The sequence below is a fragment of the Mirounga leonina genome, unplaced genomic scaffold, assembly GCF_011800145.1.
Source record: "Mirounga leonina isolate KUSES-001 unplaced genomic scaffold, KU_Mleo_1.0 Mir_454, whole genome shotgun sequence".
NCBI lineage: Eukaryota > Metazoa > Chordata > Mammalia > Carnivora > Phocidae > Mirounga > Mirounga leonina.
The window spans coordinates 17,032,467-17,053,832 of NW_023270763.1; the positions used below are offsets into that span (position 1 = coordinate 17,032,467).

A 21,366-nucleotide genomic window follows, 5' to 3' on the forward strand; every position below is an offset into this window, starting at 1 on the left:
TCATTTCTTGCATTTGAAGTATTCCTCGATGACATCCTTCACCTGAAACTCTTGGCCATAGTCCTTAACCACCACACAACTACAACCAAACGCTTTGCAGAGTTTTCCCTCTCTGTCAATTTTATAGAGACCTACGCATTCCCCCAGTTTCTTGTTGTCATCACCCTTGATTAGGTTGATTGGGTGCTCAGCACAAAGGGCCTCCACCAACTTGACATTCACAGGCTCATCACAGTTGGATGCAAGCACACAAAGATGGATTTGGCGCTTGTCTACAGCTTCAGCAGCTTCGCGAATTCCACAGGTTAGGCCACCATGGATGAGGGTGGTCTGCAGCACCTCTTGTAAAGCAGTTTTGACGTCCATTACACCTCCAGAGCAACGCCTTCCTCGGCCATGGCAGTGGATTACCAGTGGAGCCGAATCTTGACTGCACCCGAGCCTCGGCCTCCGTGTGCCTCAGTGGTGGCAGGGAAGAGTTGTTTCTATGAATTTCACTACTTTCAATACTTCATATAAGAGGAATAATACAGTATGCTTTGAGACCCTGCTTTCAATTCTTTTGGATATGTACCCCAAAGGAGAATTGCTGAATCATATGGTAACTCTATTTTTATTTTCTTTTCGTGTTTTTTTAAAGATTTGTTTATTTATTTTGGGGGGAAGGGCAGAGGGAGAGAGTCTTTTTTTTTTTTTTTTTTTAAGATTTATCTATTTATTTATTTATCAGAGGGAGAGACAGCGAGAGAGGCAACACAAGCAGGGGGAGTGGGAGAAGCAAACTCCCGCAGAGCAGGGAGCCCGATGCGGGGGCTCGATCCTAGGACCCTGTGACTGGGGGCTCGATCCCAGGACCCTCGGGTCATGACCTGAGCTGAAGGTAGACACTTAATGACTGAGCCAGCCAGGAGCCCCAGGGAGAGAGAGTCTTAAGCAGACTCCGAACTGAGTGTGGAGCCGATGCTGGGCTCAATCCCACAACCCTGAGTTCACGACCTGAGCCAAAACCAAGAGTCAGGATGTTAACTGACTGAATCACCCTGGTTGTTCTATTTTTATTTTTTTGAGGAAACTCTGTATTGTTTTCCATAGTGGTTGCACCATTTTGCAGTCCCACCACCAGTGCACAAGGGTTCTAATTTCTCTACATTCTCAAGGACATGTATTTTCTGGTTTGTTTGTTTGTTTATTTTAGAGCTTGAGGGGGGGTTTATGCAGCACAGTCTCCACGCCCAGTGGAGAGCCCGACACAGGGCTCCATCTCACAACCCTGAGATCATGACTTGAGCCAAAATCAAGAGAGGGACGCTTAACCAACTGAGCCACCCAGGCGCCCCCTCTGTTTTTTTTAAGTAGCCATCCTAATGGGTGTGATATCTCATTGTGGTTTTGATTTTCATTTCTCTGATGATTAGTGATGTTGACCTGTCTCTGGTTACTTTTAGGATTTTCACTTTATCACTGGTTTTGAGCAATTTGATTATGATGTGCCTTGGTGTAGATTCTTGTGTGTGAGATTTGTTGAGCTTCTTGGATATGTAGGTTTGTAATTTGCATCAAACTTGGAAATAAGTCAGCCATTAGTTCTTAAAATATTTTTTTCTGTGTCCCTCTGTCTCTCCTCTCCTTCAACTCCAATTACTCACATATTAGGCTGCTTGAGGTTGTCCCACAGCTCAGTAATGTGCTTTTCATTAAAAAAAAAAAAAAATTCTTTTTCTCTGTGTGTTTCATTTTGGATAATTTCTATTGCTCTGTCTTCCACTTGACTAATCTTCTCTTCTCCAATGTCTAATCTACTGTTGATCCCATTCAGTGTATTTTTCATCTCTGGCACTGTAATTTTCTTTTTTTTTTTTTAATTTTATTTATTATTTATTTGACACAGAGAGAGACAGCGAGAGAGGGAACACATGCAGCAGGAGCGGGAGAGGGAGAAGCAGGCTCCCCGCTGAGCAGGGAGCCCAATATGGGGCTCGATCCCAGGACCCCAGGATCATGACCTGAGCCAAAGGCAGATACCCAATGACTGAGCCACCCAGGCGCCCCTTCTTTTTTTTTTTTTTAAGACTTTATTTTTTTAAGTAATCTCCACACCCAACATGGGGCTCAAAGTCACAACCTCGAGATCAAGAGCTGCAGGCTCCCCTGATTAAGTCAGCCAGGCAGCCCTTAGAAGTTTGATTTTCATTTTCTAGAAGTTTGATTTATGTCTTTTTTATATCTCCATGTCTCTGTTTAACTTTTTTAACATATAAATACACTTATGATAGCTGTTTAATCTCCTTTTCTGCTCATTTTACATATGTGTCAGTTCTGGGTTGGTGAAATAATGGATTGATTATCCTCCTCATCGTTCTTCATATGTCTCCTGCCTCTCTACCTGCCTGGTAATCTCTGGCTGCTTGCTCAACATTGTGAATTTTACCTTGCTGAGTGCCAGATATTTTTGTAGTCTGTGTGATTGTTAAGCAGGTCCAGAGCGGTGCTCAGGTTAGGGTTGATTATGGCCCACTACTGAAGCCAAACCCTTCCTGAATACCCTGCCCAAAGCCTTGTCACATTTTCTAGTCTGACTGGTGGGAAAAGGCCCTGAGCACGGCTCCCTCCAAGGATGGCTCTTCCCTTGGTGTCCTTGCTTGTTTTCCTTCTCTCTGGGATCTCAGTGTTTCTGTTACTGTCTTTTGATGCTTGGTGTCCAGTGTTTTGAAAGCTTTATTTTGTGTGTTTTATCTGGTTTAGTTGTGGTGGTGGTGGTGGTTTCGGGTGGGAGAGTAAACCCGGCCCTGTTACTCTACCTTGAGGAGGAGTGGGGATCTTGGTGTGTGTGTTTCTAAGAGCTCCTCAGGAGACCCAGCAGGCAACCAGGTGAGAGCCACTTTATAGACTGTTTTCTCTGCTTGAAATGTTTTTTTTCTCAATTGAATAGAATCTTTGATGATTTCCTCTCCTCCATTTTCTCTGTGCTCTCTTCTTGGAACTTCTGTTAGATGGATATTGAATAGATTGATCCTTCATCTCTTAACTTTTCTTTCATATTTTCCATTTCCTTGTCATTTTGCTCTACAACCTGAGAGATGTTTAAAACTTTTTTTGTCTCATACCTTTCTTTGATTAAAATTTTAATCTGGGCAGTTATAGTTTTTTAAATTTCCAGAACTTTTTCTTTTTCTTTTTTAAGATTTTATTTATTTATTTGACAGAGAGACAGTGAGAGAGGGAACATAAGCAGGGGGGAGTGGGAGAGGGAGAAGCAGGCTCCCTGCTGAGCAGGGAGCCCCATGTGGGGCTCGATCCCAGGACCTTGGGATTATGACCAGAGCCGAAGGCAGACGCTTAATGTCTGTGCCACCCAGTTGCCCCTCCAGAACTTTTTCTTGATCTCCAATTACCACATCTTCCTAGAAACCTTTATTTGTTTCATGCTGCATTATCTCATTTATTTGTTTCTTCCAGGGCTGGTTGTTTTGTGTCTTCATCCTAATCCTTTTTGGTGCTACTGAAAGTGAGTAATAGCAGGTCCCCATGGTTCCCCAGCAGGCTTATCCCTGAACAGGCTGCAAACTCGGTGGGCAGGTGTATTAACTGATGAAAATGCTTTGCTTGGATCTCCTCACCCAGGTGACATTTGGCAACATTTGGAGACATTTTTGGTTGTGACATCTAGGGGGATGCTACTGGCATCTAGTGGATAGAGACCAGAGATGCTGCTAAATATCCTACAGCATACGGGAAAGTCTCCCACCTCAAAGAAGTGTCCGGGCCAAATGTCAATAGTGTGAAGGTGGAGAGAACCCTGATTTAAGACCATCTGGGAGCAGGCTGCCACACCTTACACCACCAAAGGCCAAGACAAGGAGGGACCCTTCACACCCACTTCAGGAGACTTCCCAGGTACTTATTCAAGTTTGTTTAAAGAAGATCTCCAAGGACACACAGCTGACTCAGTCAGTGGGGCATACGACTCTTGATCTTGGGGTTTTGAGCTCGAGCGCCGTGTTGGGTATAGAGATTATTTGAAAATAAAATTAAAAAAAAAAGAGGGGCACTTGGGTGATTCAGTTGGTTGAACATCCAACTCTTTTTTTTTTTAAAGATTTTATTTATTTATTTAACAGAGAGAGACACAGCGAGAGAGGGAACACAAGCAGGGGGAGTGGGAGAGGGAGAAGCAAGCTTCCCTGCAGAGCAGAGAGCCCGATGTGGGGCTCAATTCCAGGACCCTGGGATCATGACCTGAGCCGAAGGCAGACGCTTAACAACTGAGCCACCCAGGCAGCCCGAACATCCAACTCTTGATCTTAGCTCAGGTCTTGATCTCTTAAAAAAGAAAATTAAAAAAATTAAAAAAAAAAGTTATCTTCAACTGATGGTTCATGAACCACATGTGGCCCACAGACTTGCTTCATTTGGCTTTTATTAGAATACACACATATATATAAAGTGGCCAACATTTTGGTTTATTTTACCTAAAAACCCAGATTTCTAGCTTCTGTTGGAAAATCAGGACAAACATGATTCAAGGAGCCAAGTGGCTGCTATCCCTATAGACGGGCATGTGGTCCCTTCCCACCTTTGTCCCCTGGTCACCTTAGCCACCTGTCTCCTGCTTGGCCTTTTTACCCATGTGAATTTATGACCCCTATCTTTTCTTTTTTTTCTGGTTTTATCCTGGGGACGAATGCTGACTCTGTACCCAGGGATAGCTGTGGAGTGGTTCTAAGATAATCTTCTAGTTAGTCATCTTGTTTCTCTCCCACTGTTACTATTCCTTTGGAATAATGGCAGAGCATATATGTAGGAGGACCGTATCTGCCGCCGTTAGTGGTGGAGACTTGGGGATTATCAGGTATGAGAGAGCAGGTGAAGCCCCAGGCATGAGTGAGATTGCTTGGGAGAAGTGTGGCAGGAGAGAACAAAAGCCGTCCAGGATGGACCGCTGAAGAAGGCAGACAGCAAACAAATCAGACTGGATGGCCAGAGGGCGGGAATGGAAATCAGGTGTGTGTGGAGTCACAGAAGCCAAGTGGTGAGAACAGGTCAAGAAAAGAATCAAAACGTCTAATGCTGCCCACAGGAGGCTGTGCAGGGTCCTTTAATTAAAATATACTGGTCATGGGGCGCCTGGGTGGCTCAGTTGGTTAAGCCTCTGCCTTTGGCTCATGTCATGATCCAGGGTTCCTGGGATCAAGTCCCACATCGGGCTCCCTGCTCGGCGGGGAGTCTGCTTCTCCCTCTCCCTCTGCCTACCGCTCCCCCTGCTTGTGCTCTGTCTCTCTGTCAAATACATAAGTAGAATCTTTAAAAAATATATACAGGACAGGGGCGCCTGGATGGCTCAGATGGTTAAGCGTCTGCCTTCGGCTCAGGTCATGATCCTGGAGTCCCGGGATTGAGTCCCGGGATTGAGTCCCGCATCGGGCTCCCTGCTCGGCGGGGAGTCTGTGTCTCCTCTCTCTGACCCTCCTCCCTCTCCTGCTCTCTGTCTCTTGTTCTCTCTCTCTCAAATAAATAAATAAAATCTTTAAAAAATATATATATATATATACAGGACATAATTTTGGTGAGAGCAGTTTCTCTACAGTGCCAGAGGTATGCTGGAGCCTGCCGCAGGTTGCAGGTGCTGGGGAGAGGAGAAAACGTAGACTGTTAGGACAGACAGCTTTTTCCAGAAGTTCGGCCATGAAGGCGATGTGAGATCACGTGTGGTGAAGGGTGGAGAATTGGTTGTTGGTGGGCTGGTTGTTTTAAGGTGGAAGAGATTTGAACTTGCTTATAGAGCAGATAGTCTGGGTCTTGTGATGTTGTGAACGGTGTAACCTGACGAGCTCATCCCCACCATGAAACATGTAGAAATGCGGCATAAAATCAAGTAAACATCCTTCAGAATGCACAGCTGGGTTTCAGAAAAGTGAGGGGAATCCCCACACACAAAGAAGAAATTGAAAACCAGAGCTTTGACGCTGTAGATCTTGGCAACACAGGGGCTTGGGTTGTACTCTCACCTAGAGACTGGAGATGAGGTCTCGCCTGGGGTATTGACAACGGAGACCCTAATATGAAGCTCCGCCCCTTAGAGGGGGACACCCTCAGTGAAAGAGTGAACTAGGAAAAAAAGCTTTCCATCAGCTCAGAGGGCACCAAAGAACCTTGTCAGGCTCACCCTGAGATCTGATGGTGATAGAAAATCTCTCCCAAGAGCTCCCTGCTGAAGGCTTGCCCTGGCTTGGGTTTGGGGCTCAAGTTTACACCATCTGCATGGTCATGGAAGCCCAGATAGAGTGAACAAATAACATGGTCCACACTTGGTAATACCCTTGGAGCATCCTTGACAGGAGCAAACCCAGCACCTCTCTAGAAAGACACCCTCAAATCTAGTCACGCGGCTTCCCACTCATAAGGTCCTGCTGACCCTGAGTTCACAGCCCCAGATTAGAAACTTAAGAGGAAACCATCTGTCATGGATGCAAGTAAGCACCCTAGAATTCCAGACAACAGAGTTATTAGAAGAATTAAAAGAAGGACTCAACGTGAGAAAGTAATAAGAGGGTGTTAAAAATGAGAGGCAGAGGGGCGCCTGGGTGGCTCAGTCGGTTAAGCGACTGCCTTCGGCTCAGGTCATGATCCTGGAGTCCCTGGATCGAGTCCCGCATCGGGCTCCCTGCTCAGCGGGGAGTCTGCTTCTCCCTCTGACCCTCCCCCCTCTCATGTGCTCTCTCTCTCTCATTCTCTCTGTCTCAAATAAATAAATAAAATCTTTAAAAAAAAAAAATGAGAGGCAGAGGTTTAAAACAAAGAGAAAGGACAAAGGGTAAAACTAAGACCCCTGTTAATCCACCGACCTGGCCGTCCCTTCCGCTTTCCTTGGGCTCCTGGTACGTGTGGCCCCTGGCCTGGGTCTAGGAGCGTAAAGATGACTCTGGGGACAGCAGGCTGGCCTCTGCAGCAGGAAGATCACATTCGTCCATGCGTGCGCACACCCCCCTTCATTTCATAGCGTCCTTAGAGGTCAATTTTTTTTTTAAGATTTTACTTATTTATTTGACAAAGAGAGACACAGCGAGAGAGGGAACACAAGCAGGGGGAGTGGGAGAGGGAGAAGCAGGCTTCCCGAGGAGCAGGGAGCCCGATGCGGGGCTCGATCCCAGGACTCTGGGATCATGACCTGAGCTAAAGGCAGACGCCTAACGACTGAGCCACCCAGGCGCCCCAACAATCACTTTTCTGAAGTCTCCAAGAGCGCAAGTGGCAAAGCCAGATGGAGCGCCCGGGCCTTGCCTCTGCTGAGCCCTTGACAGGCGAGTGTCTGCACTCTGAACACTGTGTGTCTCTGTGTTTCCCTGGTGGACCGTTTGCTCCCCGTGGGTGGAGTCCCCACAACCCAGTCCTGTCAGCTGATGGTGACAGTGAGAAGTGACACCGTTATCCAGCTCCTGAGTGACAGAGATGGGATGGAAGCCCTGATCCCTAGCTTGTATCAGTTACGTGTCCCTGTCTTATGTCACCCCGTCCAACCCCCGCCCCTGCCACTAGAGAGACTGAAATCCTCCAGAGCAGGGGCTAGGTCTGATTCCTCCCCCACACCCCACACCCCCACCCCCCGCCGGGGCCTGGCTCAGCCGAGGGCCCTGCTGTTACTTCGACTTCCTTCCTTCCTTCTGGCACCCAGGGTGTGAGAGGGGAAGTCCAGCCCAAGTGCTTAAGGCCCCGGCAGGAAGAGCTGACTCTTGGCCCCTGTCCAGCAGCATTTCCTGGATGTGAACAGGGGAGGTTCCTGGCCATTAAAGAGCACAGGATGGCTGCTCTCCGTGTAGGACTCTCAGTCTGTTTCAGAGCTTCCGGGGGGGGGGGGGTGCGGGGAGGGGAGAGGGAGGAGGCTGCAGGACAGTATGAGGATGTCTAACACTTTCCTAACCCTTGCTGATCCATCGGTTCTCTTTTCCTTTAACAAAGAAAACGCAGATCTTTGAGTCAATGAATGGGAACAATGTCTACCTAATATCTTTGTTTACCTTGTATTTCTTTTCATGTCAAACCTTCTATTTATAGTAAGCGATACTGGTTTTCCATTTGCAGAAGTGATACAAAAAAGGTTCCTTTTAAAATAAATTTATTAAGCAAACAGTACATCATCTTAAAGAAAAATATAAAGTAAAGAATAGTACAGGGGTGGTAAAGTGGTCCGACAAAAATCCTAACATTCATGAGTGAAGTTGGGGAAGTCGGACCCCTGGGAACGGAAACCCCTTCCCCTCTTCCCAGCTCCTAGCTCCTCTCCCAGAGAGGAGATCAGCTCAGACAGATAGCTCTAGGGCCAAGGACATCTCTGGGCTCCATTTCTTCAGGATGGAGCTTTATGAATAAGCCTGCCTTGCGGCAAATCTGTCTCTCTGGACTGATCCAGCAAGCTGGGAGGGAAGGTGGCCAGAGGCCGCATATTAGGAGCCGCTCTGCCCTGGGACAGTGTTCCTTTCCGTATTGGATCAAACTCACATCTCCTTGGCTGGCCTCCCTCCCCCTGCAGGGGGTCAGAGTCGGAGGGCTGCCTGCCATTGACGTGAGGTCCCAGCTGTAGGCAAGGAAGGGGCCTCTCCAGTTTGGCTGACCAAGTCCCTGTTGCAAGTTGGGGGTCAAAGCCACAGTTGAGGTGTAATAAGACGCTCCTTTGCCTGGTCTTGACCTCTGTGTGTATTTTCCTGGAGGCACGATCTGTGGCTCTGGGAGGCTGGCTTCCTGTCCCCTCCTGCTGGCGGGACTGACCTTCGTCATCCACACTCAGCCTGTTCTTCAGCATCCACGGGACCCCCGCACTCGGATCCCAGCATCTTAGGTGCACAAGGAAGGTGGAAGCCTCAGTGATGATGCTATTTTCTGCCTCTCTGGTACCTTGAGATCTTAATCTGCAACGTGATTTTGGTGGCTTCTGGCCCAGAGTCGGCCCCATCCCCAATTCTCTGTGCCGCAGGCCTGGGCAGCCAAAGAGAGGCACCTCTGGGCTTCCTCTGGAGCACCGGCTCTGTCCACACGGAGCCCCCCTGGCCCCAGATCCAGGGAATTGAAATCCAGATGTAAAAGGCTGGCGGCGGGTGGGCGGCATTCTTCCCCAGGGGCCCAAGTATCAGCTTGGGTTCCTGGGCTGGAGCTTCAGGGCCTTAAGGCGTCGGAGAGACTCTCTGAGGTAGGGCCTTCCTCAGGGGTCTTTGGGAGGCCAATCCTCCAGGCCCTGGGGATTCAGAACCCCACGCTGGTCCGACCTTCACGCTTCCAGAAAGCGGAGATCTGCTCCAGGGTGACCCGAGGCTGGAGGCCCCACTCAGGATCAGGGCTTCCTAGTCGCTGCCTCTGGGCCTGGGGGCTCCCCAAGTACACGTTGGCCTCTGGCCTCTGTTCCGACTCAGCCCAGCTCACCAAGCCTGGGACACAGGGCCTCTCGTCCAAGGCCTGGGGCCCCCAGAAGGTGCTGCGGGCTGGGGCCCTGGGTGGGGTGCGGGGGACCAAGGAGCCGAACGGGGAGAGTGGGGCTAAAGGGGCAGGTGGGGCTGTTGCGTGGGCCTCCAAGGTGCCCCCGGGGATGGGGGGGTCTGGGGCCTGGTCCATCAGCAAGGGGACCGCAGATCCGTACCAGTCCTCGGAGCGCTCTCGGGGGGTGCCCCTGGGCTCAATCCACAGTTCTCCTCCGGGGCGCCAGACCAGGGTGGGTGCATGGGTGCTGGGGCCTGGGTGTTGTGAGCGGCGGAACAGGCGTTCGGCCAACACGGCTGTTGTTAGGAGGAAGAGCGCAGAGAGGGAGGCCAGGGCCAGCATGATGGGGATGCAGGGCCCGCAGGGCAGTGGGGGCCACGAACCCAGCTCTGATGTAGGGAGTCCCTCCGTGTGCCCAGAGGGCTGCTCAGGAGTCGAAGGCATCTGGAGAGACAGGGGTCAGGAGAGGAAGCAGATGAGACAGGGTGGGCCTAGAGAGAGAGAGAGAGGCCATGAGTGTCCAGACCACAGTGAGGAGAGAGACAGAGGCCCAAGGGGCTTGGTATCTGGCCTGGGAAATAGACCCCGACAGACAGAGGAGCAAAGGGGACCCCAGAAGGGCAAGAGAGAGGCAGAAGGCTGGAGAGCCAGGGTCCCTCCGTGGCCGGCAGCCGGACACGCCCGCTCAGGTTCCCCAGCTCGCTTCCAGAAGCCCTGGTTCCCTCTCAGACCCGGGGGTGCCTCAGACGAAACCTAAGGGCCCCCGAGGGCTTCTTTCCTCCTGTCTAGCACCCCCTCCCCACTGCACCCCTGCGCCCCAGGTCTTGCTTGGGCCTCAGAGGAAGTGGTGGGTAAGGGAATGAGAAGCTCCCCTCCTCCCTGCCCGCTCCCACCCCGTGTGTATGTGCCACCCGCCGCTGGCTGGCACCTTGGACGCTCCGGCGGCCTCACGACTCTCCGTGGAGTGGGTCTTGCTCTCTACAGGCTCCCCCTTGTTGCTGTCGTGCTAGGTGTCAGGCCCCACCTCTGCACCTGTCCCCGCCGCCCCCCACCCCCACCCCGCAGGCTCTGTCTCCCTTGCTTGTCTCTGCCTACCAGGCCCCCCACCTGCAGGGCCCTCCTGCAGCCTCACCTTAGCTCGGGGCAGCCCCGAGGCTCCCGGCTCTCCCTTCAGAGCACTCCTCCCTGTGGAGGAGGGTGCCGGGCAGTTGCCTCAGATAAGGGCGGAAGGGAGGGCACCCCCTGTTGCTGGGCAATGGTGCCCCAACTCCTCTGCCCCAGTGGAGTGTTTCCTAGGCAACCTGGGGGGATGTGGTCAATGTGGTGGGGAGGCGTTTCCTGGCGAGAGGTGGGGCCCGGATGGGCTATGCTTGTATTGAACTCAGTCTCACCTCATAGCCAAGCCCCAGGCCCCAGAACATTCACCTGGAGACCGAGAAAGAGGTCGGTGTACAGAGCCCCGAGGCTCCCGGCTCCCCCCGCAGGCGGTTGCCCTGTCCCTGGCCTGCCCACGGGGCCCCACCAAATGGGCTCCTGCCCCCCAGCCCACACCCCCTCTTGCTTGACCCAGCCTTCCCCATACTTCTCATGAACATACATCTCTTTGTCTTCAGACCATGTGGCCTCAGTTTTGGTTGGAAGACATCTGTAAGGCGAGGCGTGGGTAACAGCAGAGTAGGGCCTCTGGGAAGAATCCAGAATCAGGCTTAGGCCTATCTCCAAGGCTCTGGACGTTTGCCACCCTGGTCCTTTCTCCTGGGGTGAGGGGTCAAGAGGAGCCTGGCGGGGGGCATGAGGGAGTGTCGTCAGCCACTTGGGTCCCTTCGGAGATTGTCTAGTTTAACTCGCTGGCGGACAGATGACAAGCAGGCCCCGCATAAGGGCCGTGTCGTGCCCGAGGTCATACAACCCATGTATGTGGGAGGGACCGGAGAAGCATAGATATGAATTCCTAGTTGGGCAAGCAACCCAACACAACACAACTCTTACTCAGGACTAATAGTTTCTTTTGCAAAATGACAGCCATTTAATGAGAAAGACTGAAAAATAAGTATCTGAATGTACATTGAAACGTTAGTGTCTTAGAAGATGGTTACAAGGGCAGCGTGACTCACATTGCTCGGTCCTGGCGGTTTTGAGGAAAGGGCCGGAAGGAGCACAGAGTGTGGCATGGGATGGGAGTAGGTGGAAATAAAGTCCAGAAGCTCCGGGCCCTGTGACACATGCTGAAACCTGATGTGATTATAATTTGATGAGATCATAAGCCTTAAAATAAAACCTGAACCTGATACTACCGAACTAGACACTTAAAAATGGTTAAGATTGGGGGCGCCTGGGTGGCTCAGTTGGTTAAGCAACTGCCTTCGGCTCAGCTCATGATCCTGGAGTCCCGGGATCGAGTCCCGCATCGGGCTCCCTGCTCAGCAGGGAGCCTGCTTCTCCCTCTGACCCTTCCCCCGTCTCATGTGCTCTCTGTCTCTCTCATTCTCTCTGTCTCAAATAAATAAATAAAATCTTTAAAAAAAAAAAATGGTTAAGATGGGGGCACCTGGTTCGCTCTGTTGGAAGGGCGTGCGACTCTTGATCTTGGGGTCATGAGTTCGACCCGCACTTTGGGCATAGAGATTACTAAAAAAAATAAATAAACGTAAAAAAACCCCAACAAAACAGATTAGGGCCAGGGTGGCTCAGTCGGTTAAGTGTCTGCCTTCGGCTCAGGTCATGATCCCAGGGTCCTGGGATTGAGCTCCACATCAGGCTTCCTGCTCTGATTCTTCCCAGCCTCTCCCCCTGCTTGCGCTCTCTCTGTCAAATAAATAAATAAATAAATAAATAAATAAATAAATAAAATCTTAAAAAAAAAAACAGGTTAAGGTAAGTTTTGTTACAGGTATTTACAACAATAAAAAAAAGTTTTTAAAAATCTAAATAAGTGAATACATAAGTAAAAACTGAAAATTATGTATGTTCTGTTTTAGTCTTTCCTTAAAAAGACAATACACTAGAAGGATAAACATTATTAAAACCAGGAAGATCAGCTATGATCTAGAATCAAAACTGGATGTTTTGATTTTTTTTTTTTTTTTTTGAGAGAGAGAGAGCAAGAGTGTGGGCTTGCGCACATGAGCGAGGTGGGGGCGGGGTGGGCAGAGAAAGACGGAGAGAGAGAATCCCAAGCAGGCTCCATGCTTACCATGCAGGCTGACTCAGGTTTCTATCTCATGACCCTGAGATCATGACCCCTGCCAAGATCCAGAGTCGGATGTTTAACTGACTGAGCCACCCAGGTGCCCCTGAATGTTTTAATTCTTAACTCTCCTATCACTTAAAAAAAAAAAAAAAAGCTTAACATTTTTTAACTAGTTCCTTAAAAAATTAAAAATAGAATTACTTGATGATCCAGCAATTATACTTCTATGTATATACAGAAGAACTGAAAGCAGAGGGTCAAACAGATATTTGCACACCTGTGTTTATTAGCAGCGTTATTCACAACAGCTGAAAGGTAGAAAAAACTTAAATGTCCATCAACGGATGAATGGATAAGCAAAATGCTATATGCACACACATATATTGCATAGACGCAGTGGAATATTATTCAGCGCCAAAAAGGAAGGACAGTCTGACACCTGCTACAACATGGCTGAACCTTGAAAACCATATGCTAGGGACGCCTGGATGGCTCAGTTGGTTAAGTGTCCGCCTTCAGCTCAGGTCATGATCTCAGGGTCCTGGGATCGAGCCCCATGTCAATCTCCCTGCTCAGCAGGGAGTCTGTTTCTCCCTCTGCCACTCCCCTGCTTGTGCTCTCCCTCTTTCTGACAAATAAATAAAATCTTAAAAGAAAAGAAAACCATATGCTAAGTGAAATAAGCAGTCACAAAAAGACAAATACTGTAGAATTCTACTTGTACGAGGTCCCCAGAGCAGTCAAACTCACAGAGACAAAGAAAGTAGAATGGGGGTTGTCAGGGACTGGGGGGAAACGGGAATGGGGAGTTGCTGTTTAATGGGTATAGAATTTCAGTTTGACAAGATGAAAACGTTCTCTAGGGGCGCCTGGGTGGCTCAGTTGTTAAGTGTCTACCTTCGGCTCAGGTCAGGATCCGGGGGTCCTGGGATCGAGCCCCGCATCAGGCTCCCTGCTCAGCAGGAAGCCTGCTTCTCCCTCTCCCACTCCCCCTGCTTGTGTTCCCTCTCTCGCTGTGTCTCTCTCTGTCAAATAAATAAATAAAATCTTAAAAAAAAAAGACGAAAACGTTCTCAAGATGGATGTGTTCCCTCTCTCGCTGTCTCTGTCAAATAAATAAATAAAATCCTTAAAATCTTAAAAAAAAGATTTTTTTAAAATTAAATTTTTTTTTTTTTAAGATTTTATTTATTTATTTGACAGAGAAAGATAGGGAACACAAGCAGGGGGAGTGGGAGAGGGAGAAGCAGGCTCCCTGCTGAGCAGGGAGCCCGACACGGGGCTTGATCCCAGGATCTTGGGATCATGACCTGAGCGGAAGGCAGATGCTAAACAACTGAGCCACCCAGGCGCCCCTTAAGATTTTATTTTTAAGTCATCTCTACACCAAACGTGGGGCTCGAACTCACAGCGCTGAGATCAAGAGTCACATGCTCCATTGACCGAACCAGCCAGGCGCCCCAGCCTGCATTTTTTTTTTTTTTTTTTTACAACCTTCTGCAGGGCAGGGATCAAAACCCAGATGTCCAGACGCTCAGGTTCCTCCCACTCCAGTGCTCAAGAATTTCTGAAAACAGAAATCAGGAAGTAACTCAAGGAGTGTGTGCAATAGAGAAGTCTCTGGGTCAGAAGTCTATGAAACAGGCCCTGGGGGGGTTGTCTTCTGGGTTGAAGGGGTGCTCCTGGGGCTGGGTGTTCAGGGAGGAACCTGACCATACCTGGAACCAGCGAGAGAAAACTTAATTCTCATAGACTAGGCAGCCGGCTTGTGGGCTGCTGGGTGCGCAGTTCTGTCCTTGGGACTCTTCCCTTCTAAGTGTATGTGGTGGTTTTAAAACGTGTCTGCAAATCCTTGACATTTCTTCTGTCATAGGGTTGAGTCCCGTCCCCCATCTCTTGAACAGAGGCTAGCCTTAGTGACTGACTTCTAATGAATGGAAGAGAGTCGAAATGACAGCATGTCCCAAGCCTAGGTTAAAAAAAAAAGGGGACAGGGGCGCCTGGGTGGCTCAGTTGGTTAAGCGTCTGCCTTCGGCTCGGGTCATGATCCCAGGGTCCTGGAATCAAGCCCCGCATCGGGCTCCCTGCTCATCGGGGAGCCTGCTTCTCCCTCTCCTACTCCCCCCTGCTTGTGTTCCCTCTCTCGCTGTGTCTCTGTCAAATAAATAAAATCTTTAAAAAAAAAAAAAAGGGGGGACAGCGGGCGCTTGGGTGGTTCAGTCGGTTGAGCGTCGGAGTCTTGGTTTTGGCTCAGGTTGTGATCTTGTGGGTTTTGGGATCAATCCCCGCTTCCAGCTCCATGCTTAGCGGGGAGTCTGCTTGAAAGATTCTCTCTCTCTGCCCTTACTCCCTCTAAAATAAATAAATAGGGGCGCCTGGGTGGCTCAGTTGTTAGGCATCTGCCTTCAGCTCAGGTCATGATCCCAGGGTCCTGGGATCAAGCCCCGTGTCAGTCTCCCTGATCCACAGGAAGCCTGCTTCTCCCTCTACCAGTCCCCCTGCTGTGTTCCCTCTCTCGGTCAAATAAATAAATAAAATCTTTAAAAAATAAATAAATAAAATAAATCTTTTTAAAAAAGAGAGAGTGACAGAGACAGAGATGCCTGACTGGCTCCATCTGTGGACCTTGATCTCAGGGTTGTGGGTTCAAGCCCCACATTGGGTGTGGAGATTATTTAAACAAACTTTTAGAAAATTAAATAAATACATTTTTAAAAAGGGGGGCAGTGCCTAGCTGGCTCAGTCTGTGGAGCATATGACTCTTGATCTCGGGGTTGTGAATTCAAGCCTCACGTTGGGTGTAGAGATTACTTAAAAAAAAAAAATCTTAAAAAATAAAAATAAAAAAATATTTAAAAAGAGACAGCTCCCACCTGGCTTGGGCTTGCTATCCATCTATCTGTTATCTATCTATCTATCTATCTATCTATCTATCTATCTATCTATCAATCATCTATCATCTATCTATCTCAATGTTCCCTCTTGGAACCCAGTCACCATGTGTGAGGAAGCCCAGGATACATGTAGGTGACCTGGTGAAAGTCCCAGTTACAGTCCCAAATGACAGCCAACATCAGCCACCCACCTGTAAGTGAGCCACTCCTCAGATGTGCAGCAGAGACTACCCCACTGAGCCCTCGTTAAAACAGATTTATTGGGGCACCTGGGTGGCTCAGTCAGTTAAGCGTCTGCCTTCGGCTCCGGTGGTGATCCCAGAGTTCTGGGATCGAGTCCCGCATCGGGCTTCCTGCACCGCAGGAAGCCTGCTTCTCCCTCTGCCACTCCCCCATCTAGTGCTCTCTCTCTCGCTCTCTCTCTCAAATAAATAAAATCTTTTTTAAAAAAATAAAGAAAACAAATAAAACAGATTTATAAGAAAAATCAGTCTCACTGCCTTAGGGCACTAGGTTTCGGGGAGGTTTGTGACCCCGAAGTGGGTATAACTGGACCGCTCTCCGGCGCGGCTCTCACGGGGTAAGGACGAGTAAGGACCGGGCTTCAGAATCGCCTGCGGGGCCTTCTCTAGCGCCCACTCTTTATCCCTCTGCCCCCCCCCCATTCTCTTCCACTGTTTTAGGGCCTGAGATGGGGGGCGGTGAGGACAGCCGCAGCAACAGCGGCCCTGAGGTGGGTTAGGAAATGCCCCAGGCGGTTCAGCTGTGCCCTCCCGCCCCCTAGCTGAGATCACCAGACCTGTTCTGTCCAGTGCCAGGAGTCATTCGCCGCATGCGGCTCTTCAAATTCAATTTAATTCAAATAAAATACTCAGGAGTGCTTCGGGCTCAGTAATTACATTGCAGGTGCTCCATCGGCGCGTGCAGCTGGTGGTGACCGCCGACCCGGGCAGCGCGGCCGCGAACGTTCCACCCCCGAGAGCCCTGTTGGGCGGTGCTGCGCTTGAACTTCACGGCCCCAAGCGGCCCGAGGGCGGGCGAGCGCAGCATCTCCTGGGAGGGCCCTGGCCTGCCGATCTCAGGCTCCGCCCAGACTTGGCGCATCAGAGGCGCTAGGTGATCTGGAGGCGCGCAGCGCCGGGCAGAGCCTCACAACCTTGGCTGCACACCCAAAGCACGTGGGAAGCTTTTTAAAAAAAAAGCTCCACGCTGGAGGGGCACCGGGGTGGCTCAGTCGGTTAGGGGGTCTGCCTTCAGCTCAGGTCATGATCCCGGAGTCCTGAGATCGAGTCCTGCATCAGGTTCCCTGCTTCTCCCTCTGCTCCTACCCCTGCTTGTGCTCTCTCTCTCTTTCTGGAAATGAATAAAATCTTAAAAAAAAAAAACCAAAAACAAAAAAAGAGAATAAAAGCTTGATGCTGTAGCCACACCCCAGACCAAGACAATCAGAGTCTCCCAGGAGGTGGGACCCAGGTGGCAGTCTTAGGGACTTCCGGGTGATTCCAAGAACCACTGCACTAGCCTACCTCGTGGGGGAGTCCCACAGCTTCTGCCCTGTCCTGGGCACTTGTTGGGTTCTCTAACTAGCGCCACCATTTGAGGAATCACCTTTTCTGAATGGTTCCTACACTGTTAACCCAGTGTTACTGGAAGTAGCAGCCAACAGACAGGAGCATTGGAGAGACCATTTCTGATGGTATTTGAGTCTCTGGTTCTAGTTCCTTCCTGATGCCCAGCTTCACGCCTGTCCTTGGGTTCTTGTGTCCTTATAATACATTTCCCTTTGGGCTTAAAAAGAAAGGAAGTTCAGCTTCAGCAGATAAAGGAGCATGCAGTCAACCTTGAGCTTCTTCTGACTAGATGGAATTAAACTATGTTCCCTGCTCTTTTGTTCTCTGAAAAGCACAACCCCAGGTGGTTAGGAGCAGAGAAGCAGACAGCAGATAGGGGGAATACACTTGGAAACTGAGGCTTTAGAAGGGTTTGAGTAGCCCATCTGGGGTGACCAACCGTCCCAATCGTGTCTGGATCATCCTCGTTTTAAGTATGTATGTATTTTTTTTTTTTTTTTAGATTTTATTTATTTATTTGAGAGAGAGAGAGCATGAATGGGGGTGGGAGGGGTGGAGGGAGAGGGAGAAGCAGACTCCCTGCCTAGCGGGTAGCCCTATGCGGGGCTCCATCCTGGGACTCCGGGATCATGACCTGAGCCGAAGGCAGACGCTTAACCAACCGAGCCACCCAGGCATCCCTGTATGTATTTATGTATGTAATGTAAGCTCTATGCCCAACGTGGGGCTTGAACTCACAACTCCAAGATCAGGAGTGGCATACTCTACCAATTGAGCCAGACAGGCGCCCCAGGACCATCCTGGTTTTAGCACTGGAAGTGCCACATCCCAGAAAACCCTTTAATTCTGGGCCAATTGAGAAAGTTGGTTAACGTCATCCAAAGTCACACCACTCAAGTGCCGGAGCTGAATCGGAGCCCAGATCTGACCATCTCCAACCTCCCCCTCCTGCTGAATGAATGACTTACTGAGTAGGTCAATCACAGGAAACACAGCCAGAGCTTAAACAAGAGAGTCCAGGTACTTCCTGTTGCTCTTCCCTTCACCCTCGACCACCTGCAGCGGGAAGTACCCTGCTGAGAGTCCCAGCCTTCCCCCGCGCCCCCCCCTCCGGGGCCATCTTGCTGCCAGCAGGGAATAAAGACAGGGCTGAGCTCAGGAGCGTTTCATCACTGCTCATGGCCTGCCGGATGTCACTTACCAGCTGCTCAGGATCCAAGAGTCAGAGATTCCAACCTTGAAAGCTGTGAAAAATGATAAGAATGGGGGTGCATTTTTTTCTTTTTTAAAAGAGAGAGAGAGAGAGCACAAGCTGGGTGGGGAGGGGCAGAGGGAAAGGGACAGAGAAAATCCAAGCAGGCTCCATGCCCAGTGGGGAGCCCGACGTGGGGTTCAATCCCATAACCCTGAGATCATGACCTGAGCTGAACTGAGTAGGACGTTCAACCAACTGAGCCATCCAGGCGCCCCTTAAAAATAAAATATTAAAAACAAAAAACATGGGGTGCCTGGGTGGCTCAGTTGGTTAAGTGTCTGCCTTGGGTTGAGGTCATGATCCCGGGGTCCTGGGATCAAGCCCCACATCAGACTCCCTGCTCAGCGGGGAGTCTGCTTCTCCCTCCCGCTCTATCTCTGTGCTCTCTCTCTCTCCCACTCACGCTCTCTCTCTCAAATAAATGAAATCTTAAAAAAACAAAACAAAACAAAAAAACACCAAACAACAACAAAAAAACGCATACACACAGATTAAAAAAAGAATTACCATGTAATCATAGCTCAATACAAGGAAATTAAAAACAGATTCCCAAGTGACTTTAACTTGAGTTGTTCAAGTCAGCTTACAGAAAATTCTATCTTTGAGGGGCACCTGCCTGTCTCAGTTGGAAGAGCATGTGACTCTTGATCTCAGGATCCTGAGTTCAAGCCCCGTGTAGGATGTAGAGATGACTAAAAAAATAAACTTAAAAAAATTTTCTTTCTTCAAGTCTTATGATGCATTTGATAAAGATCTCCAGGATCTGAACTAAGTTAAACCATAAAATAAAGCTAACTACAGGTAAGAAAGACAAGGCTTGCCCTCATCAACTTTATCTGAAAGAGATATAAAAAGAAAGGCCATGGGACACCTGGGTGGCTCAGGTGGTTAAGTGCCTGCCTTCTGCTCAGGTCATGATACCGGAGTCCCTGAATCGAGCCCCAAGTTAGGCTCCTTGCTCAGTGGGGAGCCGGTTTCCCCCTGCTTGTGTTCTCTCTCTCTCTGACAAATAAATAAATAATCTCTTTAAAAAAAAAGGCCATGTTTTGTGAGAATTAAAGAGAGAGAAAAAATAAACGTTTATTCTGTACTTATGTGTGCCAGATCCGTGCCCGGGGCTTGTGACAATTGGTTGGTCTCATCTCCTATAGCAGATGAACAAACTGAAGCTCCAAAGGTCATGGAATGAGTAAGGGCAGGAGCCAAGCTTTAAGACTTGTCTCTAATACAACATTCTGTCCACGAATTCCTGGTCCATCACTATAGGTTTCCAAATTCAAAAAGTGATTAACTCATTTTGTCCAGTCATTATGTTGTATACCTGAAACTGATAATGTTACATGTCAATTACATGTCAAAAAAAAAATTACTGACATTTACTTCTCCACCTGAGTGGGTTTCTGGAGCTGCTCTGGTTACTGCCCTAGAGGTGTCCCAACCCACTTCTAGCCTGGCAATTTTGAATTGTGTTGGTATACAAAGAATCTTACCCTTTGAGAAAGGTAAAGTTTATTTTTTTCAGAAACAGCAATTCACAATAGGAAAGAACATTTTATATTATGAGCCAGTACACACAGTTATAGAGTATTTAACTGAAACAATAGTTGAGGAAACAGTATTTAGACTTGTGGTCCTGAAGCTGTTAAACTGATTTTGTGGTCCACTGGTGAGTTAAGACCTACAGCTTGAAAAACATTGTCCTTGAGGATTTGGGTTGACCTCGAGACCCTTTTTACCCACCCCCTCATTTTACAAATGCAGAAATCTAGGCTCCAAAAAATAAAGTGACTTCTTTACATTCACCCAGCTACTGAGTGTTGGATGGAGGACCTCAACCTGAAATTCTATCTTAATGTCCAGTATTTACCGAATACAGAATTTCGCCAGAAGATTCAGAAATAAGAAACAAGAGAACCCAAACACGAGCCTGCCAGAAGAGACACAGGCATGAAAAGACAAAGGAGGAGCATTTAATAGAATTCTCTCCGTAGCCAGGGCATCTGAGCGTCATTTCTGGGGCGCCTGCTCTGTGCCAGGTGGGGAGCAGGAACCTTGGAATGGGCTCCAGGTTTAGTAGCGGAGGCTTCTGTGTAAACAGTTAAATAACAGCGCAAGGTAATCGGAGCCGGGCTGGTGCTGTAGGAAGCACAGCTGGAGGCCAGAGAAAGGAATTCTGTTTGTAGTGGAGGGGCTGGGGAGGGGACACCTGTGATAGAAGGCTCGGTGAGGAGTACGGGGCGGCGGGGGATGGTATGGCTGACTGTCTTGAGGGTAGAAGATACTAGGAGAGCAGAAGGCAGAGAACATTTAGGCAACAGGAGTGGCAAGAGTAAACCGCGGGCCCCTGCGGGGGCAGGCATTTGGGGCACTGGGGACAGGAGGGTAAGGAGTGGAGGGACCCTCTCTGCCACTTTAGTGGGGTCACTTCTCTCGCGAGACTTCAGTTTCCTCCCTGGAACAGTGAAGGATGAACAGAAATGTTCATTTTGCTTTTGTATTAAAACCCTTTGTTCAAATGAAGCCAGCTGGGAGACCCAAGGCACACACGAGGAGAGGGAGAATTTGTTTTCTGAACAGGAAACAGATCTGCCATTGTCTGGAAACATCTTTTGGAAAATCCGTGATCGGAGCGAGGGGGTTAGATTCTCACCCCCCCACCCCCCATCCCTCCACCCCCAGCCCCGGGGTCTGAATTTGCACCAGCACTTAAGCTGCTTTGTCTGGGAGAGGAGGTAGTTCTCCGGGCGCCGAGCAGGGGAGGAGCGGAGCCCCGGGGGGCCGGGTGTGGCGGGGGGGGGGGGTGGTGAGAGCTCGCGCTGCACTCTGACCACCCCCCACCCCCACCGAGCTCCATTCTCCACTTTTACTTTTTTATTTAATTTTTTTTTTTTTACTGGGGCGCCTGGGTAGTAGCTCAGTAGGTTAAGCGTCTGCCTTCGGCTCAGGTCATGATCCCAGAGTCCTAGGATCGAGCCCCGCATCGGGCTCCCAGCT

General features: G+C 49.4%; 1 protein-coding gene and 1 pseudogene across 6 annotated transcripts; both read right to left on the reverse strand.

Moving 5' to 3' along the window:
- LOC117999215 lies at window positions 1-398 on the reverse strand (annotated as a pseudogene).
- Window positions 399-8,101: 7,703 nt separating this feature from the next.
- Window positions 8,102-11,637, reverse strand: CUNH16orf54 (chromosome unknown C16orf54 homolog). 6 transcript variants are annotated; one of them, XM_034988895.1, is made up of 2 exons: window positions 11,060-11,637; window positions 8,102-9,906 (listed from the first exon to the last, which is right to left on the reverse strand). In XM_034988895.1, exon 2 carries the CDS (start codon window positions 9,904-9,906, stop codon window positions 9,232-9,234), a length of 675 nt encoding a protein of 224 aa, XP_034844786.1. In that variant the 5' UTR covers window positions 11,060-11,637; the 3' UTR covers window positions 8,102-9,231. The 6 variants fall into 6 exon arrangements, with proteins under 6 accessions (XP_034844786.1, XP_034844785.1, XP_034844783.1 ...); XM_034988894.1 differs by having other exon boundaries at window positions 8,102-9,953; XM_034988892.1 differs by lacking the exon at window positions 11,060-11,637 and adding an exon at window positions 10,595-10,994.
- Between the last annotated feature and the right edge of the window lie 9,729 nt (window positions 11,638-21,366).